The following is a 23,472-nucleotide window of genomic DNA, read 5'->3' as shown; positions in this document are numbered from 1 at the left end:
TCTGTTTCTGCTTCTCCCATGCAAAATTATCATAGTGAATGTAACTGTACTTTCCTTTTGAATATCTAAATGAGTATGTATCCATACTGTAGGTGTGCTTGCCAACCCTAAGGCAACACAAAGCTTTTATCTAGTTTATGATATTCCTCCCCGCCCCCCACTACGGGGAAATCAGTTCGGGGTAATGTGGCTTTGTACTGTCAAGTTTCTATCTTCAGTGTTTAACACAACATACATGGAAAATATGGGACTTTTTTTTTTTTTTTTTTCTCTTTCTCTCTAAACGGAGGCCTTCCAACACCACTCGTCTTTGACTTGGGCGTCTGCCAAAGGGTTGTGATGGCTCCCAACAGCTGTATTTGTCTGTGTGTGCGTGTTTGCGTGTGTTGGTGAGTGTGTTTGCTCGTGTGTGCATGTGTGTGTGTGTGGTGCGTGTTCTTGCTGTGTCCCGGGATGCCCTTCCTCCATAGGCCTCACACTATACAGCATTCCACAAGGGGGCCCGGGGCTGTGTGCAAGTGGGGAGTGTCAAGGAGAGAGAACGACAGCTCGGTTTCAAATATAACTGATGCGGATGGTGACAGAACGGGCGAGAGAGGGAGGAAAAAAAAAACAAAAAAAAAAAAACAAAGACTTTGAGATTCTTGCTTCATTGAGGAGACTTGCCTCATCTCTTGTTAAATGAACAAGAGTTGGTGTTATCTCACACACAGGGTTACAACCTCTATAAAAATCCCGCAGAGCTTTGCAAGGGATACGGGATAGCATTAACCATCACCTGATAAACATGTCTAGCAGTTGGGAAAAAAAAAAACTCCCTCAAGGTGATTTCAAGGTACCTCAAGGTGACCTCAAGGTGTCAAGTGTTTTTTTTTAACCTAACTGTTTTTACAAAAACACACTCAGAAGAAGAGTAAAACTGCTCACTGTCATATAAAAACTTAATCAAAGGTTTGTTTTTGCAAGAGTTTTGCGTGATTAGAAGACATATATTGATCAAAACTACATTTTAAAAAGTCCCCCTAAAAGTACCAGACTACTCTGAGCAAGTCACACAGAGCCAGTAAGAAATTCATTTGCTGTGTGTGTGCTTGTGTGTGTGTGTGTGTGTGTGTGTGTGTGTGCCCTCATGCTTGCTGCACTTTTCTCTGTATGTGTGTATACTTGTGTGGGGAGTGTGTTTATATGTGTGTGATTTTCCCTTCCTGAGACAGTGATGAGTCATTGCTGATGGTATGCGATACAGGGCACCAGTCATACATCATATTCTCATACATACACACGCCTTGCATTTTCTGTGTAGCGCGGGGCTTGTTCTAGTTAAACCCTGATGGATAGACCACTGCTGCTGTTGTTGTGCGCGTGTGTGTTTGTGTGTGTTGAGGCTTGTTGATTGCTGTTCATGGAATTGAAATCCACGCAGTTAAGATAACTGTGAAGAAATATCTTTCTAATGTACTGTATGTTAAACCAGCTTGGTTTGTAGATATCCATCAGCATAGCTTGATCACATAATGTCACAGCTGTTCAAAAATACAAATATTTCTAAGGTAAAGCTTGTTCTAGTTTTTGCTTTCTTTTATTTTTTTTTTTGCCAAATCTGTCAGCCTGTACTCCAGCACACAGTAGTTTCTTGTGTAGGTGTCAAGTTGTTTTTTCCTTCAAGTGGCAACAATTAAAATGTGCTCGCAAATCATACTGAACTATTTCCAGGTCTGTATGGCACTGGCTCTATTTGGTCAATACGCAAACCCTTTGTCAAGTAGTTTTTCCTGTTGAGGCATGGTTTTTTTTGCAGAAAGCTAACAAACAATTTAAAGGAAAGGAAAGTACAGTATTGTAGTTCTTTTCTCTGATGAACAGCCAAAGCTTAGTTTCAGGTTTGACAATGCGAGACTAGTTCGGTATAAACGCCTGTATATTTCTGTAAACCTGAGATGACTTTGTTGTTCACCATCCAAACGGTTTGTAAGATACAAATATTACTCAGTTACCTGAACAGGGAGAGTATCCACTCAGCTGCATGAGTGGGTTTATAGGGGTATAAATTCTCATGAACTCATGAAATGCAGATGAATAGCAAACAAAATTGGAGGCCCCATTGACCTGCCCTTGTCCACATATTTCCTTATCAAAGCCAAAATTAAGTTGGGAGTCACATCAAATCAGATTGAATGCCAAATAGGCTAATTTGGCAACGCAGCTGAAAGATAAATTTACTTAGATAAACTAAATTACATCCAAATGACCAATGTTCCACTGGCCTGTCTGCTAACTCATATACAGAAGCTACCCGGATGGCTAACATTGCCCACCTGAACCAACAGTGAAAGTTTTTGGTCAGGAAAAGGAGAATAATAAAAAAAAAAAAAGACAGATAAGCCGTTTAGGTGTCTTGATAATGCACGTATGACTTCATCTGTGAAGTTGGCACCGCAAGATAAGCCTTTCTCGTGTTGTTTTATCTGACAAGATTCTGTTGCTTAGCAGACACACTGTTTTTAGGCCATGTGTGTAAGGCGTTAAAGGTGATTACCAAAGCCACAAAACAGGGTAGGGCAGTTCCTCGAATTCCTCGAATCTCTGCTCATTTAATATGTAGCTAATGTGCCAGAATTCTTTTTCTAGGAACTGTACTACATGCTGTTGCCGCTGCCTCCTACTTGCAGCTTCACTCAAGGAAAACACATTTGAGGATAAGATAAAAAAACATAAGCATTTACAGTATGTTTGCCTTTCTGTTTATTTTGCACCCTCATTTCTTATTGTGGTTCGAAGCACACACAGAGATAATAAAGCAGCTACGGATCTAAGTTTGTGAAACCATAAAATCTAAATTTGGCCGCTTTATTGTCATGTACTGTCCACAAAACACACAGCTACAGTCCATCTATGTATGTGTCGAAATACGGAAAAGTGGAGGAAAAAAAAAGAGCAAGGGAGCAAGTGAGAGAAAGAGAAGATCAGCAAAAGCTATTAGGAGTCTTGAAATGTAACTGATTTGTGTTGCTTTGGCTCGCTACGTGCTTTTCAGGAAGCCCTCCAAGAATTTAGACAATGAACAGTAAACATGGCATGTTCCTCAGAACAATTCCACATTAGATCTCAAAGATCACGTGTCTCTTTTTTTCTCAGAACTGACGGCCCCCACACCACAGTACATCGCAGATGACTGTAGCAGCTAAATTTCATGTTCCCTGTGTATGTACTGTACTTACACTTGAGCTCTCACAAACTGACAAATGTGCAGAATCCACTCTCTCTGTCTCTCTCTCTCTCCCCCCTTTCTCTGTCTCTGTCTCACTCTCTCGCTCTGTCTCAGAGATTTCTGGTAAGTGACATGTTTGGCCGTTGGCATAATGCCTAGCAAGATCACATGGCATGAATGTCGTGCCTGTGTTGCGTGAGTATGTGTGTGTGTGTGTGTGTGTGTGTGTGTGTGTGTGATTGTGCATGTCTGTGCATTTGTGCCTGAGTAGAAAAAAGAAAAGAAAGGGAGCATGTGCACATTTGATTGTTCCAAGTATTTTCAGCATGAATAGGAGCACGTAACCATAGCAGAGAATTATAGAGTGCTGAGAAGTATGACGGGGATGTGTTTCTGATACAGTCATGAGATTGCGTTCTCAAACAGGATGGAGAATTAGATTTTGCACTTAATGATACTTCATAGTCAAAGCTATTTCGCCTCATTTGACGGTATTTGTGGCATCAGCACATTAAAAATTCATGAAGGTTATGTAGCCTTATAGAGGGCTTATTTCATTGCTTGTGTGATCATGCTTAGTATTACCTGGCACTTGATTTCCAGTTCTGGGAACCTGTGTTGAACTCCCTTTGTATATTTGAATCACAGTACATTAGGGCTCACGATCATAACATCTCTGGCATTCGTGTAAATATCTCTTGAGAAAGTGTGTGGGCTTAGATCAACTTTTTAATTCCTCCTATCTTTGCCATGGCTTCATTGTAACTGAAGACAGTGGCCTAAATAGGTTTAGAACAATTTTCTCAGATCCTCAAAGTTATAGTGAGGGAACATGAGGCTTACTGTGAAAGTCAAACGTATAATTCGGGGGGATGACACACGCAGACACGCACAAACACACACGCAGAATCGTGCAGAGACACACACACTCACATAGAAGTAGACAGAGAGAGAGAGAGAGAGAGAGAGAGAGCACTGTGGATGGCATTTATCCTTGCAGCCCACCTCAATTTTCCATGCTCTTTTGCCGTATGCTGTACATAATTAAATTGCTGCAAACTTCAAGCCTCTCTCAAGACTCCTGCCAGTAAACAAAGCTCGCAAATTAGCGCTTAAGGTAATAAGTGAGGAAGGGAAATAGGCTGACCCCCTCTCTGTGGCGATGACCTGTCCTGTATGTGCTCTTCATGTACTGAGAGGCTGGCAGAATGTTGGTGGGGGCCAGTGGAAAAAGACAGGAATCTGAGGCGGGTAGTTTTTCAGCACACAGCCCCCCTCCCATTTCCACAGCTAACATGCGTTAGCAATTACTGCTAAATAACAGCACTACCTACCTGATGCACATCATTACAGTTGTGTTCCCTGCAGAAGGTGAAAGACACTTTGGTTTGACATTTATAGGTTCATAATATGTTTTATTTCTGGAAATTTAATTTGTTTTGTGGTTATTCTGATGACAACACTTAATTCTTTAATCCCTTGATCTACCCCATATTTGTAAATGTATTTCCCAATATTAAAGGAAAAGTTCCACAATTTTGGAAATAAATGTATTTGCTTTCTTGCTGAGAGAAGATTGATACCACTCTCACATCGCTACATTAAATATAAAGCTACAGCCAGTAGCCAGTTAGCTTCCTGGAAATTGGGGTAAAAACTAGGCTGGTTCTGACAGATGGTTAAAAGAAATCCACCCACCAGCACCTCCAAAGCTCACTAATTAACAGTTTATATCGTGTTTGTGTCATACGTAAAAAAAAAATAAAAATTAAAAACCCAGCTGGTTTCCTGGCAACCTCACGGCAACAAGACTCTGGGAAGTCACTGCTCCTGGCCAAGAAATAGCCCAGTTCGTAACCTCCCATTAAACCACAACTTGTCATTTTTACACTTGTACACGGTTTTTGTACAGATTAAACAAATTAGATATCAAGTCACATGTTCATAAGCGACCATTAGAGGTGCTGGATAGACCGCCTAGACTGAAATATTTCAATAAAATTGTAGGGATTGCCATCAAACAGACATTTGTGGTCCCCAGAGGATGAACTGACTTTTCCTCTTGTGCCACCATGAGGTTGACATATGTGATTCAGAGTGAAATATCTTGACAACTATTTTATACAGATCTTAAAGTTCACTAGAAGATCAATTCTTATAACTTTGGTGATCCTCTGACTTTTCCTTTAGCGCCACCAACACAGTTGGTAGTCAAAGTTTTCACTAATCCAGTGAAATATCTCAACATCTACCTTTTGGCACCAGATTTTGTACAGATATTCTTGGGTCGCAGACCATTAGCTCTACCAACTTTGGTGACACCCTGACTTTTCCTCCACCACCAACATGAGGTTGAACTTTTTGTTGTGTGGTCCCCAGAGGATGAATTATGAGGTTTTATCTAGCGCCATGATCAGGTCCAAAATTAAGTTTGTCCTAAACTAACTTCAACATGCATGTGAGCATGTTAGTATGCTGATGTGAGCATTTAGCTAAAAGCAGCACTGTTAAGTAGATCCTCAAAGCTGCTAGCAAGGCTAGCTTTCCTTTTTGCTAAGCTAAGATAATGAGCTGTTGGCTGTCGCTTCATATTTACAATAAAGATAAGAGTAGTATTGATCTTCTCATGTAATTCTTGGCAAGAAAGCGAATTTTCCAAAATATCAAACTAAGCTTTAACATAAATAATCATATTTTCATTGATAAAAAGCCCCTTTGTAGCTAGGACATGAAAAGAGCAGGCCGCATTGCTCCATATTGCTAGCTGATCATTTTCTGCAACACATAGAAATATGTGTTGTAAGCACTCCTTTTATGTATGTGTTCATTTTTGTGAAACTAGCAATCATAATTTTCTCATCCCCAACTGTATGACCAACATCTATACAGTACATACGTATATCTATGGAAAAATACATGAGATTTTTTAGCTGTGTGAGCGAGCTGCCTTTTTCTGTGTTGTTTACTCAACTCTGACTTGAGACAGAGATAAAAAAGCTGTGCTCACATAGGCCAGCGAGGGCCCTTTCAGTGTTTTACCAGTGTGATGAGGTTATCCAAGGTGACATGTTATTTGAGCACATGTATGCTAGCTTAGTCTGGTGCTGACTGGAAGATTCGTAGGTCACAGTAAAGTGTGTGTGAGTGGGTGGTGGTAGGGCAGAGTGAGTGCATGCACTCCAAATAAATGTGTATGTATTGCTGCGCACTTGAACAAACCGTCTTTTATGATACATTTTAACACTAGACAACATTGTGATTTTTATCAAGGGAAATCTTTGCTGCATGTCATGAGACATTCTTTTGATTCACCTACCATGATCATGATATCAAACAGCATTTCGTTCCCCCTCTGCTTTTTTTTCATGGAAGAGAATGAATTACAGCATTCTCTTTGCTCTAATTGAAAAATGTACATGGGGAACTCGTTGTGGGCACCGCTCTCTCTGTATGTCTTTGTCTGTGTGGGTGTGTGTGTGTTTGTGTATGCCTGTCTGTAGACAGTGGGGCACTGATGCTGAAAGATGTGTCCTCATTTTTGCATTGCACTGGGCTCCTCTGGCGGACATGTTGGGCTGCTCTGATGTCACGCATGTGTCACTGTAGAACATTCAGCTCAGGAACAACAGCGCGGGGTGATCAAAATGGCATGTTTATGCTCTCCATATCTCCCCCCTCACTTTACTTCTGTGTCACTCTCCTTTATTCACTGTATGCACAGGAAACCTAAATATACAGTCATTCAAGTTGTTTTTTTTCCTTTTTTTTCATCATGGCACCCCTGCTAGAATCTAAAATTTTGGGGTTTTTCTTATGCAGAGAAATGTCATTGTCAAATGCCACTATTTTAATTGTTCTTCGATGTAAATCCACTGACTTGTCACAACACATGAATACCTATTTACTTTTTCATTGAAATTGAATTGCAACATGTCACCTATTCCCAGTAGTTATACACCTGCTAACATTACAAAACACTGCAACAGGAAATAAACTTAGACCAGTTTAGACACCTGAAGTCCTGAAATGGTCAATTATTAGAGCTAAATAAGGGCAAGAGCAGAAGGTAATAAAATCTTAGCTCTAATTTTTCAATATTTTGCTGGAAAGCCATTACAGTGAGACAGAGTATGTAGTTTTGCCAGAGGAATGCCCATGAATTATTAATCCGTGTTAGAGTTATTTAGTTTTCAGAAGGCTCAAATCTTGCTGATTAAGAGGACTGAGATCAATGAGGCTGTGAAATTGCTAAGTAAGAAGTAAGATAGCTTATCATTTTTTTGCTTTTTTATCACTGTCACTTAACACTCATTGACTGAAACCACATTTCAACAATTTTATTTGTCACTGTTATTGGCTTGAAACTTGATTTAAGTTGTTAGATTTTAGTTAATTAGTCACTGAAAGACACCCAAAGATTTTTAAAAACCTGGTAACTCCACACTGGCCCCTAGGACCGATGAATTTCCTTGGATCAGTCATGGAAAACATCAAATCCAGCTTGCTTTGACTTCTAGATCATTATTTGACCTGGATAACTGAATCTTCATAGACAAAGATCACAATGTTGATATAAAGAACAGAAGCACAAAATGACCATCAACCATAAAAGACTGCAATAGTTAGAAGTGAAAGAGACGAGTGGAAGAAGAACATTAATGGTACGGTAAACACCTCAAAATTAAATATGTTTCTCATATAGTAGCACCCTTAAAGGTACCCTGTAGAGTTTTTGACCACTAGTAGTGCTAAAGAGCAAGGTTTTGTTTGCATTGTGCATGTGCATGAGGACTCACACAAATGCACGTGGGTGATGCGATATACACACTCCGTCCGCTGGTTTCATACTATCCAGCTGATTGACAGTTGGTTGGATGCTCCATTTGCAATGTTACCTCTACTTGCTCTTCAGATTGTTCACGCATGCCCACAAATGGCCGTCCACTCACATATTTCAGATCGTATTCTGACTCAACCATGTACGGATGTATCTGAGAAGTTTCCATTTTGAGTAAAGAATGAGAAAAAGAAGTGAAATCTGACTGGTTTACGCAGCCTCCGGAACCACCAGAAGTCTGCTGAGGGGCAGCTTCTGTAAAGCTGGCCAATCCGAACAGAGTGGGCTCATCGGGAGAGGGGCCTTAAAGAGACAGGAGCGAAAACAGCCTGTTTCAGACAGTGGCTGAACTGAGAGGTTGTATAACGGGCCAGTATAAGATAAATAAGGAGCTTTTTTAACTGTAAATCATGCCAAGATATTCCAGAAAAGTCCCTGAATTTAAATATGGGCTTGGAAATTTGTATGAACTTTGCCCTTTAGCAGGACTGGGAAAATAGCACTTCATGAAAAGAAATCATCAACAAACATCAACTTTTTTTATTATGGTTTTAACTCTAAGTCAATCTATTCAATATATTAATATTGTAATACATACAGTATGTAGATAAAAGTAAACCAACAAGTAAAACCTGTATGTTATCTCACCACTCCATTCACTTGGTATCTCTTTTCTGTAAAGCATATGTCTGTGCAGGATCACAGCCGATAAGCTTTCATTTTATGCTGATTCACCCTATTTCCTTCATGTTTCACTGTCTCATGCACCATGAAAATTAAATCATGTTTGGAACAAATGCCTAGGGTGTGTCACCACTGATACACATACACTCACAAACATAGAGACCTCCTGTGAAATCTAACCTAATTGTAGTCCTTGTGTGACAGTCAGTGACACTCAGCAGGCCATCTCATGGTCCCTGTTGTCCCCAGATGAAGGTCATGTTAAAGAGGATATCAATGAAGTTTTAGGGCCCTGTGCTTGTGAATCCGAGTGCAATCAACTGCACAAATCCACTGAGTTTAACACACTTGAGTATCAGATATCTTCTGGCCAGGAGTGTTAGCGCAGCAGTGACACACCTGATTTGTAATTGTACTTGCAAGAATAAATTATCAAGGTGCTCTAAAGGCACAGAACGGCTGCCAATTAGCTCCTTCTTAAACCGGTACACTCCCTGCTATGCCACAATCACAGTTTAGAAATGAAGGAGCACATTTGAGATGTCACAAAAGCTTCTCCTGAGAGTAAAGTGGTGTCCTTGTCAAAGCAAAGTCACAAGGCAGGAGTACAACACCTCAAGCGTGATGCCAAGGGCAAATGATGTCTCTTTCAAGTGGAGTTCACTTTTCTATGAGATAGACAGCTATCTTTGCACTTACAGAACACAACATTGTACATAATAAAAATCTCATAAATTTCTCTGTTTTAATTCTTTACATTCAGTTACTCAGCCAGTTTATTTGGTACACCTAGCTAAAACTAATGCAGTCTAATTGTACGGCCCTACAATAAATCTTACCTTCATGAAGGTTATAATATTCAGCTTTATCTGAGACTGTTTTAGAGAGGTATGGATTCAACTTTATGTCCATTTTGGAGTTTGGAGCCTGTGCTACTGTTGAATATTGTGTTATACTGAGAGGTGTCTCTAATATTTAGTCTACCACAGTCGATATAAATTGATATGAATTGCTTTTCAAACAAGACTAGAGTCTTCAGCTGTGCTAGTGGCTTTGTAAGGCTTTACTTGAGCTAAATGCTAAGGACAGCACACTAACATCAATCTTACATTTACATTTTGTCATTTGGCAAACACTTTTATCCAAAGCATCTTACAAAAGTGAGGTAAGACAATCAAGCATTAGAAGACAGTGACTCAAAGGAGCCATGGTACAAATTCTCAAGTAGCTGACTAGGTACAAGTGCAGTAAGAAAGAGCAGTAGACAGAAAATATATTTTTTAAATAATTTTTTCATTAAAGTAAGAAACAACATGAAGTAGACAAGTGCATAAGAAATACCATAAACAACAATAAGTAATGCAACAATCATCAATGTGCTAAAAAAGTTAAAGGGGCTCTTACACTTAAACCCATTTCTGACCCTCCCTCCCAATTAAAGATGCCATATATACCAAAATTATATACCACTGTCAGTTTGGCCTCCATGAACTATTTCTTTATGTCATGGCAATCTGTAAAATGACCAACAAGGCAAAGGTGGGAAAAAATCAGCTTGAGCCCATCAAGATTTATACTTTTCTGGCAGAAGTTCAGTGCGTGGCAGCATGAAATTAGGGCCCTTAGGCGCATGGAGAAATGTACAGTTCTGTGTTATATTTTGGACACCCGCTAAGTCACATGGTGGCTGTGTGCAGATGCCCATGCAAATGATTTATTAGTTAGAAACTGTCCCAAAAAAAGACATATCACATGATAGTACACATACTGTATCCTTGTGTACACAAATGTTGCAGCTTAACATAGACACATTCATTCTGTTGAAGCCTGCTGAATCATTTCTGGAAATGGCACACTCTCTCTTCCCTCCTTTTCTTCCTGTACAGTCTACGTAGCTTCCTTTTAAGTTAGAAAATGGGGGAATTTTCAGTCTTGTGTCAGTATTTGTTCAAAATATCTGTCTTGCGTGAGTCCCAGTTTTCTCGCCACTCTAACGTCACACTTAAGTGTTGCTATAAACTGGAACGACCTGTAGGCCCCCGTGGTTCTGCAATACGAGCTTAGTGTTACTGAAAAATCCAAATGCCCTTATCCTCTAACACTTTCCCCTGTTTGTTTTCATGTTATACTGTTTTCTCTTCCCTTCTCCTTTGTAATGTAGCAAGATTTGCTTTCCCAGAACACAGTCTGGGAAGCCTTTTTGGTGGAGATGACATTTTAGAGTCAGTAATGTGGAGGTGGAATCTCTCGTGATTAAAACAGTTTGTTGATTTTTTTTTTTTTAACCCTATTAGCATGTTTTCTTTTTGAGGCTCTTTTTCTGTTTGTCTTACGGTTTCTCTCATCACCTCCAACTCTTTCTGAGTTTTACCTTTGTCTGTCTCTGCCTCATTTTCCTACTCCTCTCTTACTTTCCCTGTGACTGTGCTTTGTCAACTTCTCTCTTGTTCTTTTCTATTTGCATCTGTCACACGCACACACTCCCTCTCTCTGTCCTCTGTCCGTTTGTTCTCCTATCTGCTCTCTTCCACTCCTTAATTTCACTTCTCTCATTTTAATCTCCCTTCATGTACCTTCAATCTCTCTCTCCCACTCTATTTCTACCTCTTCAGCTCTCAACTGTGTGTCCAAAGGTCATCATGTATATTCAAGGGTATATAAGATGATAGGTTTGTGTATATGGGTGTATGCAGCCTTCATGACGTCCTAGCCACTAGCCCTAGAGTTTGGTGTGATAGTAGCCGCTGCTACTGTTTGTTTGTTTACCTCCCACAGCCACTTGGAGTCCATTAGCAATGCCTTTGCCTCAGGAGGATCACTCGCACACACACAAACACGCACACACACACATACACGATTACGTGCTCATCCACTGTCTTTCCCTCTGTCTGGTTTCCGCTCACACACATCATTGCAACTACAAGTTACACTGACAGGTAGCCCACTATTACAGGAGTTTTGTGTCACAACTTAGTGTTTGATACAGTCCCCAAACACATCGAAGTTTTAGGCGCAATTAGTCTGTCTTCCACCTCAGAGGTGCTGCACAATTATATGATATAAATATTTGTGTATACACGTGTTTTCCCCTTGTCTCTGTGCTGGATTAGCAGTGATGTTACTGTTCATTATCACAAATGACAATTGAGCATTTATCTGTTTGATTTAGTGTAAGGTAAAGTAGCAGCAGATAGTATGTATGTGATAGAGCTGGGCAATAAACCAAATTTATAAAATTAACAAAATTATGAATCTCTTACGAGTCCAACTTTACTCAAACTGCAATATCCAATTATTTAATTGTCAGAATTACATAATTTAATTGAGAATAGTTACAACAACTGCAACAACTGTCACTTTTTCAAAATACCAAACGATTGAGGACTATTGCAGTATTCCAATACATTTGAACACAACCAACCTAATAACCCAGAAGTACATTGTGGAATTGATGTTGTTCAGTCTATTTGTGGCACATCCCTTGCCTCACTAAAACCTGCAAATTTGAATGTGCAAGCTATGAACACAACACTGATGTGTGATCATCCTCTAAAGGGGATGTATTATGCACATTTACAGGTCTATATTTAATCTGTAACTTTGCTGGTATAACATCGCATGATTTACAGTTCAAAAAACTCCTTATGTATCTCATACTGACACTTTATACAGCCCCTCAGTTCAGCCGTTGTCTGAAACAGGCTGTTTTAGCTCCTGTCTCTTTAAGGCCCCTATCCTGATGAGCCCACTCTGCTCTGATTGGCCAGCTCTTGGAGGCTGCCCCTTGGGAGTCTTCTGCCGGCTCCTGAGGCTAAGTCAACAAACCATGCAACAAACTATAATAATAGGATTTCACTACTTTTTCTTTCTTTGAAATGTCAACTTCTCAAATACATCTGTACATGTTCGAGCCGAAATCCAATCCGAAATGTGATAGGGGACAACGTGAACAACACACGGAAAAACCTTATCAACAAAATTAGCGACAAAAGCTACAGGACGACTGTTTACAGTTGAAGGTTGGAGCCTTGGCTTTTTTGACTTGCAGGGAGCATTTCTACATACGTTAAAGTTTTGGAAATTGGACCATGTTCAGCATAGATATCTAAGATCATTATAGTATATAAATAACAGAAAATCAAAAAAAGCACAATATGTCCCCTTTAAGTAGATATGGCTAATGTGTTAGCATCTAGACGCCTATTTACACATCCAGCAGATGCAGAGTAGCATTAATGTTCATTTGGAGTCATGATTCTGGCCACATGGCAAATGTGAGTCCAACATTCACCCTCCTTTTAGCTCTGTTTTGGTCTCCACTGACTCTTGACAAAAAAAAATGCAGCTAAATGTAGCACTTTGTTCCCCAATATGTCTGCTGTTTGGTCCTGGGCAGTTAGTGTGCAGAGGGTTTATTAGAGCCTTTTTGCTGAAAACAGCTGCTCTGCCGCAGCCAAATATGAATGGTGAGAATGAGCCAAAACAGCGAAGACGCAGGCCGGAAAACCAAAACAATGAGAGAGCTGAGGGAAACTGCAGAGTCGAGTGATAATTCCCTGTGGGTTCATTGCTATGATTTTTCCTATTACACATATTCTTTTGATCAATTGTTATTATAAAATATTGATTATAGCTGCTTTAAATGACAACCAGTGACTTCAGATTTGTTGTCACATATAACCAGAAGTTCAACGAATCCATCCGCTGACAGTCCAGAAAAGTCTTCATACTCTGTAAGTAAGGACAAACAAATCAGAATTTAACCAGCACAAGAAGTTAATTATCAGGCACTGATGTGTTAAAAAATATTTCTTATTACTTTCCTCAAAGGTCATAGGTCATGTTGTCCAGCTTTAGTATTTGATTTCTACATGACTTTATACTCATGTTGTCATTTTTGTATCGCAGACAACATTGTGCCATTAGTTAAACCTGGAATTCAGCCTCTTTTTTTTTTCCTCCTAGTCAGACCTCAAGTTACATTATTGGTGCATATTGAGTGAATACAAATGGAAAGATACCAGACAATATTCAGCCCACAACAAATCATTTCATAGTTGTCTGTTTGTTACATAACTGCGTGAATCATAGGGAGACAGTTTTTTTTTGTTTGTTTGTTTTTTTAAAGAAAAGATGATTTTGATCCTGACTATGTGCAGACAACTTTACCCAGCGGGGCTATACACAGAGAATGATGTTGCATTATAAGCAGTGATAAGCAGCCTCTCTCACTCTCTCTCTCTCCCTCTCGACATCCCATAATGATACTCAGACAGACTCAGGCAGACACCCGCTCGGTCCCGATTGGTAGAACTGTTGCCAGGGAGCGTTGCTGTCTCAACGTGGATAGAATCTGTTGTCTGGTACACTTTAGACATGAGAACAACTGCAGGATCTGAATATTTATAACGAGGGGACTGTTCATATTGAGATTGTATAGAGGCAACATAAGCAAGATGAGAAGGATCTGTCCCTATTTGTCTCGCTTTGAAATTTTCTTTCAGTTTGCTGTTCTTTTCGTGGATTGCTGTAATTTAACTGAGATATTAATCTGTGTCATCAATTTTATCTACATTTCACCCCATAATATATGTTTAGCTTTAAATTTTTGTTTTATGTATCTTGAATAAAAGTTGACGCCAACTTTACTTCAAGATTGAACTTACATGAACTATTCCATTAAGTCCTAAATGGCAAATATATGAATCATAATTGTGTAAGACTTTTATGGCTTTATGTTTGAATGTTACCCTATTGTCATTTGGTAGGTAGCTACAGTATAACTAGTAATTAAAATCTGTGTGTATGTGTGTGTGTGTGTGTGTGCCATCTGGCGAATCGTCTCATTTCTTAACATTATTCAAATATGCCTGGACCTGCTGCTACAGTTAATAACACTGTGCGTAGGTATGAATCCTTGATTAAAATGAATGTAACACATTCCAACAAAGCAGACAACAGCAATCAGAACAGCATTCAAATCTCCTATCTCGACTTACAAATGACACCGGCACACACACACACACCTGACATACAGTGCCAAAAGTCAGTGCCGGGTATATAACAATGATTATAAAAGCACGCCTTGGTATGTGAGTAACTTTGACATGGAAATGCAAACACGCACAGAAAGAAATGAGGACACCAGCAGCAGAGAGGCACACATACGCACACATATAATCACTCATTAGGCTAACAAGTTGAGCGAGTTCATGCCTTATATTTTTTATCAGGGATGTGCAAAGTCTATATTTAATGCAGGCAGGAGGAGGTTGCAATTTGCATGTTCATGTTTGTATTGGTGTGTGTGTGTGCACAGGTACGCTTTTATGCGTGTGTGAATGTGCGTGTCTATGCACCTCATCATGTAAATGTACATGCGTATTTGTTTCATATTCATTCGTGCATACATTTCCATGAACCTGCGGCTGTGTGTCTGTGTATATGTGCAGTGTGGCACTCTGCCGTCCTGTCTGCTTGACTCAACATATTCTCCGTTCACTCTCCTCTGCTCTTTCTCTCCCCCCCCCCCCCCCCTTCCTCTTTTCCCTCCCTCCCTCCCTCCCTCCCTCCCCCTCTCGCTCTGCCCGGCTGGCACGTACATGCATGTCTGTAGACTCTGTACTGTGCTTGCTGCCGTGGCACGCGCCAACCTCACTGCAATGCAGCCCTGTGTGCATTAATTGGCAGAGAGACAGTGGGTACGTGGTATGCAGGGCGGGAAGGATAGAGAGAAAAGAGAGAGGGGAGAAGCAAGAAGAGGCAGAGTAAGGACACAATAGTCACAATAACTGATGGACGGACCGATGGACAAGCAGTCTGGCAGGTTCACAGAGGGACAGACAGACAAACAAACAGAATGTGTATTGCTGAGTGTGCACAGGGAGATTACCTGACTGTGTGTTGGAAAGAACAGGGGGGAGTGTGTATATGTCTGTTTGTATTAGTGTGTTTGTGGATTTGTGTCTCCTGCATTTGACTGTGCTTTTTGTGTGTGCTCACTCATGTGTGCCTATATGTGCCGTGCAGATATCACACTGCTGGGGCAAAGCTCTCTAAACCAAAGTCTGCCTCACTACATTGAATGCTTTGTGATATCCTCCCTTTCATATTTCCGCTGTGACTGAAGAGTAAAAGTTTGCTCAGTTTAGCACAACTTTCTCCACTTGAGGTTTCTTTGGCAAAAAAAAAAAAAAAAAATGAAGCACAATATGTCTGTATACTTTCTGGGGGCACGCTCAAATATAAAAATGCTCTGCATCAGCTTTTTATTTTTCTAAACAGATTGTGTATCGTGAGGTGAATAGATAGAATGAGATTTTGAAATCACCCACCTGTCCTCATCCGAAATGCAGCACAGAAGTCAGACAGACAGAAGTTTTCACTCTGACATGAATCACACTGCAATTACATGTGTATGTGTTTGTATATTATGTTGTTCACATAATGTAAAAAAGCACTTAGGCCTACTCATCATTCACAGCAATTTTGCATTCATATCCTCCCACACACACTTCTCTATGGAAGTTATCCTCCCTGTTAGCCGTTGTCTTTTGTCTTTCCTTGCCTGACACAGGCTGCGACATCTGGCTCCTGTCCTCCCTTATCCACATCAAGACAACATTTAGGGAGGACTTCCATGCTCTGGGCAAAGAAAAAGTAACAACTGAAAACACAGAAATGTCACCTGAATAAGCCGAACCGCCAAACCGGAGGCGTAAATTAATCATTTAATTTATCAATTCATGCAGAAATACAAAATAGTCTTGCGTGAAGACAGTACTTCTCTCCGCTTGTGTGTAGGTGTTTGGCAGAGAGGTCCTTGCATGATTCAGAGAAAATATACAACACTTGCTCAGTGGTAAAACCTCTTTTTTTAAACTATTGTCTTCCAAAGACTGTAAGAAAACGGGAAATACCTTCAAATGACGGGTTGTGTTTTTAATGAACCTTTTAAATTCTACAATTGGAAGGATTAGGGGATTACTGCATTGTCTATGGTATATTAAAGCTTCCTTCTAGTTTGGTGAAGCTTTTCTTTACCAAGATGTGACGCATTCTCTCCTGACTTGCGTCAAACAGGGATTTCAGAAGTTTCACTATTCGATGTCTAATTAATTAATGGTGGCTATGACCTCTGAGAGCTTTTCTCATTTCTCTTTTGTCTTAGTCATTCTCCTCCTTTTTCTGTTAAACCATATAGGCGTCTGTGTCCAGGGGCAAGTGGCAGAAGTTGCTTCAACCTAATTGTCTTTCTCTACTCGTACTGTCCTCAAATGACTTTCTCTCTGTCTCAACTCTCTCCTCCCTCCCTCCCTCCCTCCCTCCTTTGCTTCTCTCTAGCTCTGCCCAGTCTCTGTCTCTGTCTGTAACTGTAGCCTGTGTGTTTCTCTCCCTCCCACTCCCTGCGACGTATAGATACTGCATTGATCAGACACACGCGCGCAGACACATGCACACACACGCACACACTGAGCCTCCCACTCCTTTCATCATTGATTTGCACTGCTCTGCTCTCTCTTTCTCCTATCCCCCCACCTCCCTCCACCCCCCCCCCCCCCCCCCCCCCCCCCCCTCTCTCTCTCTCTCTCTCACACTCTCTCTCTATCCCTCTACACTGGCACTTGTTGAATTCAACCCTTGGAGAATAGAGAGAGGGGAGAGAAACAGAAAGAGATAATGACAGGGAGGCAGAGGGAGGCTTTGAGACAGCGCTAGAACAGACAGCAAGCAGAGAAAATGGGGCTTTGGAAGATATAGAGATAGAAGATATGCTGGGGAAGACAGACAGAGAAAAGTCGGCCAGACAGCAGAGAGAATCATTTTTCAGACAGTGGGAATGACACTTTAAGTGAAAGAGAGTGTCGACCAGACGGAGTACATCAGACTGCTCTCCTTCCATCTCCAACTACTCCTCCTCTGTCCCGGTCCTGACTTGCTGGTGGTGTGTTTGTGTGTGTCAAGGCTCCATGGTGTGTCTCAACCAGAGGACTGGCTTACACAGGTCAGAAGTGTCTGGGATAACAGTGAGCGCATTTTTCTGCATTTGTGCATGTGAGAGAGACTGTTAGCGGGGAAAAGTTGTGTGCTGGTTTCTCCAGGTGAGTGCTTGCATGCCAGAGTACACAATAATTTCCCTATGCAAGCCTGTGCCGTGTGTGTGTGTGTGCGTGTGTTTAGGCATGCACACTTTTATGTAAGTAAGCCAAAGTGCATGTCTGTTTGTATGGAGTGCATGAAGTGGGAGAGAGAGAGAGAGTGTGAGAGAGGCGGTGACATTTTTTTCAGTTTGTATTCCTGGAAACTGTTCTGCAGCATTGCTCAATAATGAAACTAGTGCGTATATGTATGTGTGTGTGTGTGTATGTGTGTGGGTTGGTGGGGAGAAGAAAAAAACAATGACACAAGGTTCAGGGAAGAAGAGAAGGTGCAAATATGCCTGGAGAATGTTACTGAGAAGGAGTGAAGATAGCTATCAAAGTTAATATGGAATTGTGTGTATGAGATTAGTTGTATTGTTATGAGTTTTAAAAGAGGACAAATGCTAGAGAAGGCAAAAATCAGGGAGAAGTGTGATTGTGATATGTAAAACTGGTTGAATTCAGTGTGGTTTCATCCCTGGGAAAAGTTGTTGTTAGGGCTGATTTACAGGTCATCAGAGGATTGTTGTTGATGCATTGAGTGCAATACATGGAATGAGTCCAAGGTTCTTGGAATTTAAGTCATGTAAAACAACATAGCCTCAAGGTATTTCACAATGTTATCATGTACTGTACAGTAGGCACGGCAATGCATTAGTTTTTCTTTTTTTCTTTAGTGGACTGACTTGACTCCTCCTTTCTCTCTCATGCCTCTACTCTCTCACCCACTATCTCCTCGTATCCATCTCTCTTTCACACACCTCTCACTTCTCCCTCAGCTGTATTCATTTTCTCACTTCATTTCAACTCTATTTTCATTCTTGCTCTCTGCTTCCTTTAAGGTACGCTCAATCTTCCCTTTCTCGCCTCTCTACCTCCCTCTGGCATGTCTTTTTATCTTTCACGCATTTTCTATTCACTCCTTCTTTATCGCTGTATCTCAAGTTCTCCAATGCGTTCTCCATACCTTCTTTTTTTATAGATGCCTCTCTCGCTGGCAGTGTCTGCAGTGAATATCTGAAACCACATCTTCCTCTTCGTCTGCGTCCAACATGTCCCAGCTGCTCCATGTGGAGATCCCGAACTTTGGAGCCACAGTTCTGGGCTCCCTTAATGAGCAGCGCCTGCTGGGACACTACTGCGATGTATCCATCCTGGTCAAAGGTTGGTTTGTTGGAAATCTTGAGATTTTATTTCAGTGACATAACTTTGAAACAACACTTGAATTTTTGGTCAATATCAACTTGTCTCTCTGTTCTCTGTTATTTCTATCAACCAGGTCAGGCGTTCAAAGCCCACCGGGCCGTTTTGGCTGCCAGCAGCCTCTACTTTCGTGACCTCTTCAGCACCTCCACCAAGACCCAATTTGAGTTGCCCTCCTCAGTCACACCTGCTTGCTTTGAGCAGATCCTCACTTTCTGCTATACAGGGAAGCTAACCATGGCAGCTAGTGAACAGCTGGTGGTCATGTACACAGCTGGCTACCTCCAAATCCAGCATATAGTTGAAAGAGGCATGGACCTAATGTTCAAAGCGAACTCACCTCACTGTGACTCGCAAACAGCAGGGTCCTTAGAGGAAACGGGATCCGAGCCGCAGAGTCCTTGTAATAATGGTAACGGTCTAGCGGTGGCTGCCCTTTTGGCAACCCCTGGTTGGTCTCCATCCCTAATCATGCCGCACCGTAAGATTAAACTAGAGGGGGCTGACCCAACACCCCTGACAATACCCTCGACACAAACCAAGATTTCGTCTTCGGAGTTGGGGAGTCGGCTGGCGAGGGCCAGTTCACTGTTCTACACAACGGCTGGAGGGACCCCCATCCCTGGTATGCCTTCTTACCACCTACAAGGGGCCAGTGGAGGTGGAACAGGAGGAGGAGCTGGAGTTGAAAGGTCCAGTCCTGGATCGTCCAGCCTGCCCACCACTGACAGTCCCACATCCTACCAGAATGAGGATGAGGAGTTTGAAGAAGAGCCATATGACGGAATCACAGAGGATGCCTATAGTCATCTCTATGGACGTTCAGCTAACCCCTACGGGAGTGAGTATTATGTTGTATTGATCCTTTTAGATAATCTTTGTAAAGTGTTGCGGTGCTTAGTGATATTTCAATCACTAATGTTATATTTGGCTGAGAGCACTCATCATTGAAGCTTTACTCTCGAATACTTTTCACATTTCACATACTTTGAAAACTATAGTGAAAAACTTTTAATATTTTATATTGTGTTCCAGTACACAAACTATTTTAGCATTTATTTCTTAACTCCAAACAAATTGAAGTGGTTTAAAGTAAAAAGGGGTCAAATGAGCAGATGCTATCAAGCTATCCTGCATCAATTTTATCATCGTATTTACTTTCTATCCATGTAAGATCTTACTAAGTGCATTACATTTTCCATTGCCCTTGGCTCAGATGGAGGATTTACATTTGATATCAGGCCGATAAAAGTAAAACTTGGTATGACTTGCAAATATATATAACCATAAATGTAGGGTTTTGGGAACATAGTTGCTCCTTGTCCAGACTTTTTATGTATTTTTGCAAAAAAAAAAAAGGATGCACATTTATTTCATCCTAGTTACATTATTTAATCTTTCATAAATCATGTATCCTGCACATCTTGAAAAAGCAGGATGTTGAGCCTCCAGTGTGTGTGTGGGTTCTCTCAGCATAAAGATAGCTTTATGGAGTTATGATTGGAGTGCATCGTGACCAACAACAGACTCCTTATCACAGCTACAACAGCTGGTCTGTACTGCTTTTGGTTATGGTTTTCTTCTGCACTTTCATACTGGTACGCATTTGACTACACATGCAAGCATAGGTGCTATATTCAATCGTGTTTTCATTCACGTACGCACACACACTTTCCATTATTCTTAGCATCCTGCAGCTCAAAGGCATCGCGCAGGTTTGTCAAATTCTAGAGTTTCAGATATTTATGAAACCCACTCTATCTGCAATCAGTCAGAGCACCCCAGGGTGACATTGTGGGATATTTGAGAACCATGCGCATCTTTCCTGTTTGTGTGTGAGTGTATGCGTGTGTGTAGGCATAAGTGTGTATGCACATACAAATGCATTAATCTGCACTTTTCGGTATAGAATATGTGTGTGTGTGTGGCAATTAATGGATTCATTTTTTCTGTTCTGTGTGTGTGTGTGTATGTGTTTGCACCTGCATACACTCACAAGTCCTCTCAAAGGTTAGGGGAAACTATTTTGTGAGTAAGAACCTAACACCCAGCTTCGGATCTGTCCCCCTCCAAAACTCAAGTTGCTGATGCAGCATCGCAACTTATCTGGGATACATCTGCAATGCTTTAAAACATTTATGAAACACAACAAACTTGTATGAGAATACCCTAAACTACTTTACTAATTATACTTTGTAGGCTCTCTTTAAATATGGGGCACAAGAGGTGTATGTGATAGTCTAACTTTGTTTTTCTAGTTTATAGTCTGGTAAATGGATGGATTCATGCATACACATTTATCTATTTCTGCTTTGCTGTGTAACACAAAACCCCTTTGGTTTTTGGTGTATTTTGAGACCTTTTTTTTGTGCTTGTTTTCATCAGTCCAGGACAAGCCAGAGATGGCAGCGGTGCCCTTGGCCTTGGAGAACCGCAACTGTGTGCTGATCCGCAGGGACCTGGTGGCACTGCCTGCAAGCCTCATCAGCCAGATAGGCTACCGCTGCCACCCAAAGCTCTACACTGAGGGCGACCCTGGGGAGAAGCTGGAATTGGTAGCTGGTAAGCATAAACACATACATCCTGTCACATGTACTTGAAAGTATTCTCCACCTCTTCCCCTTCGATACTTTAAAATACAATAGTTTAAATTAAATTTAACTTATTAAATTAGTTTCAAGTAATAAATTCAGAAGATTAGAGAACTGAAATAGAAAAACTTTAAAATTATTAAAACTTTTCCTGGAGCTGACCATCCAGCCAGACTTGGTAATCTGTCAAGGAAGCTATTGATTTGGGAGGTAACCAACAACCCGGTGACTTCTCTAATGCTCCTTTCATACAGATGTATTCAACTCACGTTTGACTAATATGAGGCTGCTGTCAGAGATTAATCTCTGGTTATCACCACTGAGATGGACTTGAGTCTGCAACTCATATACATTAGTGCTCAGCCATATAATTAAGACATCTGAGTTAAATTATGTTTAAGTGTCAATAACATTAAATTAAATTGTCATCCCTAATTAAAACGTCTGCTCACCCAAAGAAGCATCTGAGGTCAGGAGGAGTGTCATGAAGCCATTTCAGATGATGTGTGTTGAGTCATTCCGATCAACTGCCATCGTGGGGTTTGACCCACATCGCTTGGTCTGAAAGGGATAAAACAAAGCTGCAGAGTTTCTCTGCAGAGATGGAGGACCGTGAGAGAAGGACAACCATCTCTGCAGTACTCATCAATCAGGCCTTTATGGTAGAGTGACTAGACAGAAGTCACTCCGGAGGAAAAAACATATGACAGCCTGCCAGGACTTTGCCAAATGGCACTTAAAGGGCTCCAAGAGCATGAGGAAATAGATTTTTTGGTATGATGAGACAAAAATGTAACTCTTTGGTCTGACTGCCAGATATTGCTCTTGGCAGTCAGACCAGAGACTTTCAAAGAGACTGATATCACTCAACTCGTAGCCAATATCATCCCTACAATGGAGCACGGCAGAAACAGTTTTAAGATTCTCCCTGATGAACATGAGTTCAAAAAGTTACCACATTGTCAGATTTAATCAGATTGTGATGTAACTGAATTAAGTTTAAAACAGACACAAATGAAATATGTAATGCATAAATATGAAAGACATAGCGTTGAAAAGAAATAAATCATTTAAATAGTTCTGTTTTTATGTCCTTCAACTTCGATCCCTCGCCCGATTTTTAATTCCACTTTGAACAGCTGAAGCTTTGTTAAACTCCATTTAAGATCTCCTTGAACATGAATTTTAAATGTAACAAAAGAATAAAAGATGAACTACTAATTGGGGGAAGAGAGTCTCTTCAAAGACAAAGAAATGGGTTGTAATGTGATTCCTTACAGCAAATATCCTTCTTCTTCATGCCACACAGGTACACAGGTGTTCATGACTCGAGGCCAGCTGATGAATTGTCATCTATGTGCTGGTATCAAACACAAAGTCTTGCTCCGGCGTCTGCTAGCCACGTTCTTTGATAGGTGAGTATTAAGACATGTCAGACAAAGCAGAACAGTTTGTATTAGTCTGTAAGGGCCTACTGTAAGACTTGACTTCTGTGCATGACTTCAACACTACCGCTATTTGTCACAAACCAACTTTCACACTCCATCTGTGGCCATGTTGTGCAGTGCGGTTGGTTATGTGTGTTCTCATGTTTATGCACTGTACAGTATGTGCCTGTTGCTGACTCTGCCCCCTGGTGTTGACTCTGTTGCCTTGCAGAAACACTTTAGCCAATAGCTGTGGGACAGGTATCCGTTCTTCTACTAGTGACCCCAGTAGGAAACCCCTGGACAGCAGGGTCCTCAACGCTGTCAAACGTGAGTTGATTGTCCGACACATCCAGTATATGTGATGGATTTTTTAAAGAGG

The 23,472-nt window shown here is 40.9% G+C and overlaps 1 protein-coding gene across 3 annotated transcripts in view; it reads left to right on the top strand.

Annotated features, from left to right (window-relative positions):
• Positions 1-23,472, top strand: part of LOC137170288 (nucleus accumbens-associated protein 2) — a 31,669-nt gene that overhangs the window by 2,053 nt on the left and 6,144 nt on the right. Inside the window, exons 1-6 of one of the 3 annotated variants that reach the window (XM_067573529.1) lie at positions 2,247-3,201; positions 18,852-19,033; positions 19,149-19,913; positions 21,458-21,634; positions 22,973-23,078; positions 23,323-23,420. In XM_067573529.1, coding sequence (XP_067429630.1) covers positions 18,922-19,033; positions 19,149-19,913; positions 21,458-21,634; positions 22,973-23,078; positions 23,323-23,420 — 1,258 coding nt within the window. In that variant the 5' untranslated portion in view covers positions 2,247-3,201; positions 18,852-18,921. Of the gene's footprint in view, positions 1-2,246; positions 3,202-17,352; positions 17,734-18,851; positions 19,034-19,148; positions 19,914-21,457; positions 21,635-22,972; positions 23,079-23,322; positions 23,421-23,472 lie in introns of those variants that run through there. The other 2 variants (XM_067573528.1, XM_067573527.1) reach the window with 2 other exon arrangements.

Source organism: Thunnus thynnus, chromosome 19, assembly GCF_963924715.1.
Source record: "Thunnus thynnus chromosome 19, fThuThy2.1, whole genome shotgun sequence".
NCBI lineage: Eukaryota > Metazoa > Chordata > Actinopteri > Scombriformes > Scombridae > Thunnus > Thunnus thynnus.
The sequence above is the reverse complement of the archived record's forward strand: the minus strand, read 5'-3'. Positions and strand labels throughout refer to the sequence as shown.